Source organism: Sesamum indicum, unplaced genomic scaffold, assembly GCF_000512975.1.
Source record: "Sesamum indicum cultivar Zhongzhi No. 13 unplaced genomic scaffold, S_indicum_v1.0 scaffold00164, whole genome shotgun sequence".
Lineage (NCBI taxonomy): Eukaryota > Viridiplantae > Streptophyta > Magnoliopsida > Lamiales > Pedaliaceae > Sesamum > Sesamum indicum.
In genome coordinates, this window is record NW_011628068.1 from 70,248 (window position 1) to 79,149 (window position 8,902).

The 8,902-nt window shown below is 36.6% G+C and overlaps 2 protein-coding genes across 5 annotated transcripts in view; one reads left to right on the forward strand and one right to left on the reverse strand.

Annotated features, from left to right (window-relative positions):
- LOC105179467 overlaps positions 1 to 3,468 on the forward strand; it is a 3,914-nt gene extending 446 nt beyond the window's left edge. For 2 of the 3 annotated variants that reach the window (XM_011103090.2, XM_020691348.1), the window contains exons 2-4: positions 851 to 1,961; positions 2,065 to 3,009; positions 3,113 to 3,468. In XM_011103090.2, coding sequence (XP_011101392.1) covers positions 909 to 1,961; positions 2,065 to 3,009; positions 3,113 to 3,160 — 2,046 coding nt within the window. In that variant the 5' untranslated portion in view covers positions 851 to 908 and the 3' untranslated portion in view covers positions 3,161 to 3,468. The remainder of the gene's footprint in view (positions 1 to 850; positions 1,962 to 2,064; positions 3,010 to 3,112) is intronic. The other variant, XM_011103092.2, reaches the window with a different exon arrangement.
- Positions 3,469 to 5,114: 1,646 nt separating this feature from the next.
- LOC105179468 (myb-related protein 2) overlaps positions 5,115 to 8,902 on the reverse strand; it is a 3,992-nt gene continuing 204 nt past the window's right edge. The window contains exons 2-8 of one of the 2 annotated variants that reach the window (XM_020691333.1): positions 8,741 to 8,849; positions 6,964 to 7,376; positions 6,786 to 6,862; positions 6,646 to 6,682; positions 6,195 to 6,390; positions 5,721 to 6,093; positions 5,115 to 5,619 (exon numbers count right to left, since the gene is read on the reverse strand). In XM_020691333.1, coding sequence (XP_020546992.1) covers positions 5,434 to 5,619; positions 5,721 to 6,093; positions 6,195 to 6,390; positions 6,646 to 6,682; positions 6,786 to 6,862; positions 6,964 to 7,321 — 1,227 coding nt within the window. In that variant the 5' untranslated portion in view covers positions 7,322 to 7,376; positions 8,741 to 8,849 and the 3' untranslated portion in view covers positions 5,115 to 5,433. Of the gene's footprint in view, positions 5,620 to 5,720; positions 6,094 to 6,194; positions 6,391 to 6,645; positions 6,683 to 6,785; positions 6,863 to 6,963; positions 7,377 to 8,728; positions 8,850 to 8,902 lie in introns of both variants that reach the window. The other variant, XM_011103093.2, reaches the window with a different exon arrangement.

An 8,902-nucleotide genomic window follows, 5' to 3' on the forward strand; every position in this document is an offset into this window, starting at 1 on the left:
GTTTTCGCGGAGGACTGGGGTCAATAACTTCTTGGAAATCGCATTATGATAATTTAGTTATTGTTTCTTGAGTAAATATATATTTGTGGTCCGAATTGGAATGTCTTTACTTGTTTTGGTTTCTCAGATTTTCGTTTACTTGGGTTAGAAACAAAAGTTTAATGGGCAACATTGGACTGTATTCAAGAAATAAAGCAGGCAGATTATTTTCCTTTTCTGCTCAGATTCCTCAATTCTTGGACGGTCAATGACTAATAACTAGTAAATCTGGAAAAAACATTATCTTAAAAAAGGAGAAGCAATGGGTGACAGATGAGTTCTACTGTAACATCTGTGGGATTATCTACAATTTTCCTTAGTTTTTGAGTAAAGATCTGAGAAGCAAATGTTTTATCAGTACTTGGTCTTCGTGCTGTTACAGAGTGAAGGTTTGATGCAGTCCTTAGATTTCTTTCATTTTCAATCAGATGAATGTTTTTTGCTGAATTAAGTTCAAAAAATTAAGGCATAGATTTGTTGAGTTTTTTTAATTCATCTGGCGGCCTGATTGTGAGTCGAAAAATATATAAATCCTTTTATAATGATGGTTGATCATGTGACGTGTTTGTGGATGTTGGTATCTGAGAATAGTTTATTACATTAGAGTATGCATATATGTCGGGAAGATGGGAATTTTCTACACCTTGGCCTCTCTCTCTGTCTCTCTATACATTTAACCCTGAAAGAGATTTTTCTGTACAGCTCTCTGTCCAATTACAATAAAGATGTTCACATTTTCCCCATTGCAGTTCCTCTTTTTGTTGTTATTACCATCCATGTGAGCTCTACTGATTTGAGTGTTTTTTGTTAGTTTGTTCTGCTTTAAAGTCACAGGGGCAGAAACAGAACACTGATAATTAAAGTACTCAATGGAGAAAAGGCAACTAGATTTTAACGCACCACTTCTTTCTGTAAGGAGATATTCATCACCTTCGAAGTCGTCTGAGCTGGTGAAACGGAAGGTGACGGAAAAGCCACTACCGTCCCGACAGCAATCTCTTCCTACGAACAGATCTGACTTGGACCACGAGCAGGTGACTAAACCAGCTGCCGTCCCATTTCACTGGGAACAAATCCCTGGAAGACCTAAAAGTGAAGTGGAAAGCCAGGTGCCTACTCCAGAGGAACCTTCAAATACTCCAAGACTCCCTCCAGGTAGGTTATCGGATGCCATTAGACGCAGTTCAGGTGAAATTCCAAAGCTGCCTCCGGGAAGATTATCAGGTCCATTGAGATACAGTTCCGGGGAAAGATGTAATGATCAGAACCTTTACAGGCCCCAAGTTGAAGCATTTTCCTTCAGTGATCATGCTATTCTTTTGGAGAGATTAAATGAGAGTTTAAAATGTAAAGACGAATCGGATTCAGAAAGTGGAGATGATGCATATTCAGACGCACTGGATACACTTTCACCGACAGAATCATGTTCTATGAACTACAGTGTGAGTGGCGTTAGTGGCTGTCATAGTTCAGATATGAAGCCATCAGGTACCTTTTGTATCGACAAGCAAACTCGGGATTTTATGATGAACAGGTTCTTGCCAGCAGCCAAGGCTGTTGTTTTGGAAACGCCACAATATGTTGTGAAGAAGTCACCAGTGATTGATGAGCCACCAAAACAGGTGAAGAAGGTGGTTTCGGGAGAAATAAAGCCTTCGCTCAAACAATATAGTTCAGATGCTTTGCCATATTACAGTCGGTACATAGATAATGCAGAAAGCGAAGATGAAGATCAGGAGTATAGTGTTCCTGTTAAAAAGTCAGGGAAAGCTTGGAGGATACTCCCTCGATTCTGTGTGAAGAATTCTCTGTGTCTCTTAAATCCACTGCCGGCAATGAAATCAAGACCTCGCGCCCCAACACCTCCAAATGCCGATCTCAGAAGATTGACAAGAAACGCACACAGTGGACCCCTAGACAAGGTAATTTTCAAACTTCTTTTTTTTCTTATTTCTGTTTGCTCGTCTCTAGAACAATTATTGAGTGAACATATATCCATCAATTTGTTGGTCTGTTGACATCCAGCAGAATGCTTGTCTCGTGCCTTACAAGAAAAAATTTCATTCCGGATTGCTATCCCGGGATCTGCCGGCACTTGAGAATAAGCTAACTGATGGTACAAATCAATTTGCAAATATCCGTGACTCGCATAGTTCAGGAGTGTCCCCATTAAGGCGTCACAGAAGTGGTAGCATATCTCCTTACCGAAATGAATCCCCAAAGTCTCCATTTCGTGAAGGAGTGGGGTTTCTTGGTGTACCTAAGCAAGTTGCAAACTACAATGCTGATAAGATTGCATCATCACGCAAATTGTTTAAAGCCTTGCAAGATGTATCGAGGAATCAGATAAATGAAAGAGGATCGGGTCCAACAGGTGATGTTGTGGAGAAAACTCTGTATGTAGATTATGTAAAGAAAACAGATCTCCCCATTTCAAAGTCGTCTTGCAGAAAAGTTGATGGACTTGTTAATTCCTCTGGCGAGAGGTTGAAGGTTTTTGCTGGCAGTACACAGATGGAAGACAATTATGGTCTTAAATCTGGTCAGGACGTGTCATGCCTGAATACCTCGGAGGAGGAGAAAAGCGCAAGTCCTAAATCAGGATTAACTGGAAAGGTTGTATCTTCTGCTGAAAAGGTTCAAGAACTGAGGAACTTGGAATGCAATGAAGTTGCTTTTGATGTGAAATTTGGAACAAAAGAAGAGAGGGACGTACGATCAGATAATAGAAGACAATCTGACCCTCCTTTCAAATCTCCATTACCTCCGCCATTACCAAAATCACCGTCTGAGTCTTGGTTGTGGCGCACTCTGCCATCCATTTCATTGGGGAATCCATTTGGTCATTTGCGTGAAAGAAACCATCCTCACTCTAAGAAGCAGGGTCAGAAAGGTTCAGCTACTGATACCAAATGGGAGACCATAGTAAAAACTTCAAACATACGGCCTGATCATGTCCGCTATTCAGAGGTAACTTAGCCAATCTTCTTAAACTTTAACCACCTGAGATCTTATCTTGTTTTTCACAATCATTGCTGATTTCTCAATTAATTTTGGTTTTGAGTTCTTGCAGGAGCTTATACCTCATGCATCTCGCCGGCAGAGCAAACATAGTAAATGATAAATCCCATCAGAGTTCATCAAGATCTTTTCTTTGGAGTGTGTCTTCATTTCCTCCACTTGAAGACTTGCATGACCTTCCATCACAGTTAATTCTACAGATGTCTGTTTCCGTTTTTTGAGGAAATATGATACAACAGAGATACAGATTTCTTCTTTTGCTTTTTGTTCCTTCCCCATCCATTTGGAGCTGTAGTTTGGGCGAAAACTTTAATGTTGTTATCTCCTAATCATTGTTTGCATAAATACGATACAGATGCGTTCTTGAATAGACGTGTGAATGGAAATTTATTAAACCTGATGAGAGTATATCGCAGACGAACAAGTTTTCTGCTGTCACACATTAGTGTTTTGTACATTTGATGCATATTGTCACATACTCCTAGCGACTCAGTCGGAGGTAAAAATTGAGTTGCGACTGAGTTTGACCACAGGGACGTGCTCTTTAAAAGTAAGCCCAATAGAAACAAACCACATGTAGAAATTTGACAGCGTTCGTTGGACTGGGGGCCGTGTGCATGTGGCCCTATATGTGACCGGTCCGGAAGCTATGATGTCTATGAAACAGCACAATCAGATCGCATTTTGTTTTCTTAGTGTTTTATTTTGTATTTTAGAAATAGAGAGAGAAAAATAAAAATAAATAAATATATATTGGAGATATATGTTTGGATTTACTTTTAGAGGTAATTTAAAATATTTTAAAATAAGTGGTGTAGGTTTGATTTTGGAGACAAAAATTACTGTTAATTATCATGTCAAATCATATTTTTTTTATATTATATTTATATATATAAGTGCGTATATATCTTATATATAGAAAGTTCAAAAATAAAAAAGTACAGAGATAAAATACAAAAATTATAATTAAACATTAGATATATTTTATCATGTATCGAGAAATGTCCGAAAATAAAACCAAACATTGTGAATACTTAGGTGAGGATGCATTGATAAGCAGAATTTTCAGTTGATTATGCGCGCAGGAGGGGCCCGACTTGCTATCCCTTTTTCACTCATCATAAAAGAGTATTAGTCAATGCGTTAGTTACCGGTTTCAATCATCATCTGTGCAATGTATATGCATGAGAATCTTTTATTATAAATTAGAAAAAAATATAAGTAATTTTTATCGTGATATTACAAATAAGTAAATACTTTTTACTCTTATATTTTTTAAAATGAGCAATTTATATCCTTATATATTTTAAAATAAGGTAAACCATTTCATTTTAAAAAATATCTAGGGAGGTAGATTATTTTATTTTAAAAAGTACAAAGGGAAAATTTGTTATTCTTTTTCATAAGAGGATAATTTACTCATTTATAATATTACATGAGATAAATTACATTAAACCCTTATAAATCATTATTATATTTCTTCGTGCCGGTAATTTATAAAATGTAACTAAATCAAATTTGAATGAGAATTTTTTTTCCATCAATTGATGAAAATTACATTCTCAAGACTGATGGTTAAATGTAATGGGAAACAAGAATGCTAGAGGTAATTGTCGACATTCATGACGTGCAATAAAGGGACGACGACGTTTGGGGTTTCTTGGTGGACTTTAGATGCTTCTTTTAATTAATTGTACAGTGGAAATCATAATAAGCATTTATTTCTGGGGTCAAGATAATAATCATTTAATATGATTATAATTAAAACCTATGATCATTTTCCCATATATATGATTATTGCATTAAAATGATATTAGGCATGCAGGTGGACCGAACTACTCATCATCATATATATATGTACCTCTTCTCAGTACTGTTGTGTAATATATATTTCTCCAAGTATATATATTAATAATATAGTACGTACCACAATGTTAAGATTTTAAACCCAACAGTTGAATTCTAACAACCCTCACCAACCCAACAAGAAAAACGCCATTCGTACACATGTTTTAGGTGTAGGTTTTCAATCAAATGCAACTTGATTTGATTAGCAGCATCTATATGTTTCCATGCAAGACTGCAGCAATCTGGAAACAAAAACTTGTCAAATACAACAGAGAAATAATATTACAACATGAGAAACTCTGTTTATCCATCCATCTTCTAATATATAATATATATTGTCTGTGTGAAGACCAAGTACTATAAAGATCTCACTCCTATGCTCTATCTCAAGCATACAGGGTCAGATCTTAAGTACTCAGCCTTTTGTCTCAATGCTCTAGTTAACAAAGTGTGAGTATGTGTGGGTACCTAACATGTAATATCCGCTACTAATATAAGTTAATCAATCTTTGCTTAATTTCCTAGCTAGGTTGCAGTTGATGAATGGGGGGTTAAAGCAAGAGAAAGCTTTGTGTTGATGTCCCGGTCCTCGCCTTTACTGCAATCCGTCTTATCGTTGTTATTGCTTAGGCCGATGCTCAAACTCAGTTGTAAATCAGCCGGTAACCAGCTGTGATCTTTGCAATTGATTTTCTTTTCCTCATTCGTCATCTGTGAATGAAACGTTATAAGTGATTTGACAAAAAAAAAGTTAATTGAAGTGCAGTTGTCCGAAAGCTAATTTAATTTGGAAGCTATATATAAATTGTTACCTGGAGCCTCAATGGATGTTCAAGAGTTGATGACTTAGAGTTATGAAATAGGGTAGTCGATTTGTTTGGAATAGTCCTGGTGCCGTCAATGCAAATATTCCAGCGAGATTGTGGTCTTAAAGTAGTTGAACAAATGTTGGAAATAGGGGTTTCTGATTTGTCTTTAGATAGGTTTGGGATGAGGTCTGGTGGAGGCCATCTTCTTCCTTCAAGAAATTGGTTCGGCCTGAGGGGGCTGGCGTTGTGGTAGCTTTCTTGCATGGCATGAATACGGCTAGGAATAGTCGTCTTTCGCTTCTCTAGATCTGAAATCAGTCTGGAGTGAGGCCTAAATTTGGGTTCTTGACGGTAAGAAGACGACCACTGCTGATATCTGTATCCATATAAGATATGTAAATATAGGATGATCATGTCCTTGCAGCCACTTTACTTTTTCTATTTTTGACTTAAGATTTGGGGTGAATTGACACTTACCTGGAAGATAGATGGGATTGAGGGTTTTGTGAAAAATTGGAGGTGCAATCAACCTGATTAGAATTCCTTGCAAAAACAATACCACCATTCTCTAATCTCAATTGATGATGAAGTGGGCTGCATTTGTTGTAAGCAGTTCCGGTTCCGGGGAGGTAGTTTCTGCCATGGAAGTAAAGCCTATTCGCTTGCCCTATTACTGTCACATGCATGCAATTTAATGTAAGCATAAATAATGTGACTGAGCAGTATAGTCTATAACTCATCATCACATGACAGCTTATGATCAAGCATATATACATAACTTGCCATTATATTTTTGAGTTCTTGGTGGTTTGGAGAGTTCAAATTCTCTTGAGCAAACATGCATGTTAACTAATATTCCCCAGCAAGTCATGACATCTATCTCAAATGCAGTGGTATCTAATTAGGTACACTTTGAAATTATACGTACCTTTTCCGGATTCATCGAGTTTCTTACTTCTGTACATCTGGGCCCAATAAATACATAATAATAATCAGAAAACACAAGTAAAATTAGACTTTCAAATTATAAGATCATCCAGCTATTTAATTAACACAGTTCATGTGCACCTGTAGGTGACTTTTGACGTGGGAGATGCTGAGTCCTCTCACATTCATCAATTGAAGCACTGCTTTAGGAGTGGCTCCTGCGCGCAGATCAATTGAAATCCCATTTATAATTTTCAGATATCAAAAAGCATATGAATAAATTAATTCATTAGTCGCATGCAGCAGCAGCAGCACTTACTTTCTTGCCCACCTAATCTCTCAATAGCATGAACAAACGAAAGATGAAGGTCAGGAGTCCACCGAAGCCTTGGCATTTTGGATCGAATATACTGGCGAACACTAGTTTTCTTCTCATTATTATTCCCACCTTGTCCTGACTTGGAGCTGTCGCCCGATCTCTCGTCTTTTGTTACTACTTCACCGTCCTGAATGCTGATGCCCGAAACCTCATTCATGGGATAGTTGCTACTGGCTTCTTCGTTCAAGTCGATGGACGAATTCTCATGATCATAGGAATCTGATAATGTGTTGTCTGCCGCCGGTTCTGTACTGTAACTATCATCTCCTTCATTAATCATCTTCTCATCATCAGCCATGGCCTAGCTAGCTATATATGTATGCTTATTTCTCAATCATAATTTTTCCCAAAACCTGAGGGTAAAATATGAATGACATGCATAATTAATCAGGAACCTAAAACACATATTGTTTTCGTCAAAAACTGAAAAAATTAAGGATGTTCTAATTTAACTTAACCACCACATACAACGAATGACAGAAACAAAATAGTTAATACAAAACCAAAATAGAGATTTGAAATTTAATATTAATTATTAATTAATAAACTGATAAATTAAAACCTCTTGAGTATGAGACTCCGAACTAAACACCCACTTATAACAAATAGTTAATACATCCAAACTGGATGGATCTGATCACTTAGAGGAATTTTTATTATTAGTAAAGTAGTCATCAATAAATTAACTGTATCTGTTTCTTCTCATATATGGAGAAGGTAATGATTATTCAGGTAATTAATGCATGCCATCCTTCAGCCATGGGTTTTTACTGTTGTTGCTCCTAATTAACTCACTGTGCACTCCGTCTGTTGAGACATTTATTAGGAATTCCCGAAATTAATATTAATGTCTCAGCTTCAATTTCATGTAAAGGAAGTTGTAATTTTGAAATTTAGGAACACAAACTGGGCAAATTCTGACTGGCAACCGCAGTACGTATATTGATCAATGACAGTAGGTACGAAGGAATTCATAGTGAAATCGATGCGCAATCAAATAAAATAAAAACAACATATACATATGTATATATATATATGATCATACGGATTTACTTAATTAGGTAGTCCCACCCTCACCATGCTCAATTAACAAAAAAAAGAAAAATTGATGCACCCACCACCCCGAGAAAATTAACCCAAAAAAAAAAAAAAGGAAGAAGAATCGATTTTGTAATTTCTTGCAAAAGCTTTTCATTATCTCCTCTAAGATGGAAAAGTACGAGGGATTTAAATATGAAAAAAAAAAAAAGATTTAATAAGATCAAGTTAAGATCATATATAGAGCCCCAAGGCAAAGTATATATGTGTATCTACACGAAAAACCCTAAAAAGGAAAAGAAAGTGTACCTGGAAAGTTGACATGCAACTGATCTCAAGAAATTAAACATGTACCTAATTAGGGCTGATCCATGTTTAAGCTATACAACTTCCCAAACCCTACTGATTCTACTTAATTAATCTGGTTTAGGAATCTCCGACGGACACAAGTTCAGGTTTCAATTAAAGCAAAAGAGAGGAAAACATCAATCTGGAGTTGTAATGATGATGAACCACTCATCAAGAGACAGACAACTGAATCAAACATTTCCTCGAGAGTTTTTGCGATGCTGAAGTTGATTTGATTATGAAAATATATACTAAAAAGGGTTTTGGAAGCTTTAAGGAAAAGGTTTCTTGTGGATAAAACAGTTTTATAGCTTCTGACCAATATACAAACCCTGAAGATATCCAGGCCCTTCTTCTTGAATCCAGCAGATCTTCAGTTTCCTGCACTCTTGCACCGGATGATAATCGCAATTATTTCGCAGCTCCCGTCAATCCCTCCCCTGCTCAATAAAACCATATATCAGTTGATATATGTTTCAAATTATCGTAAACG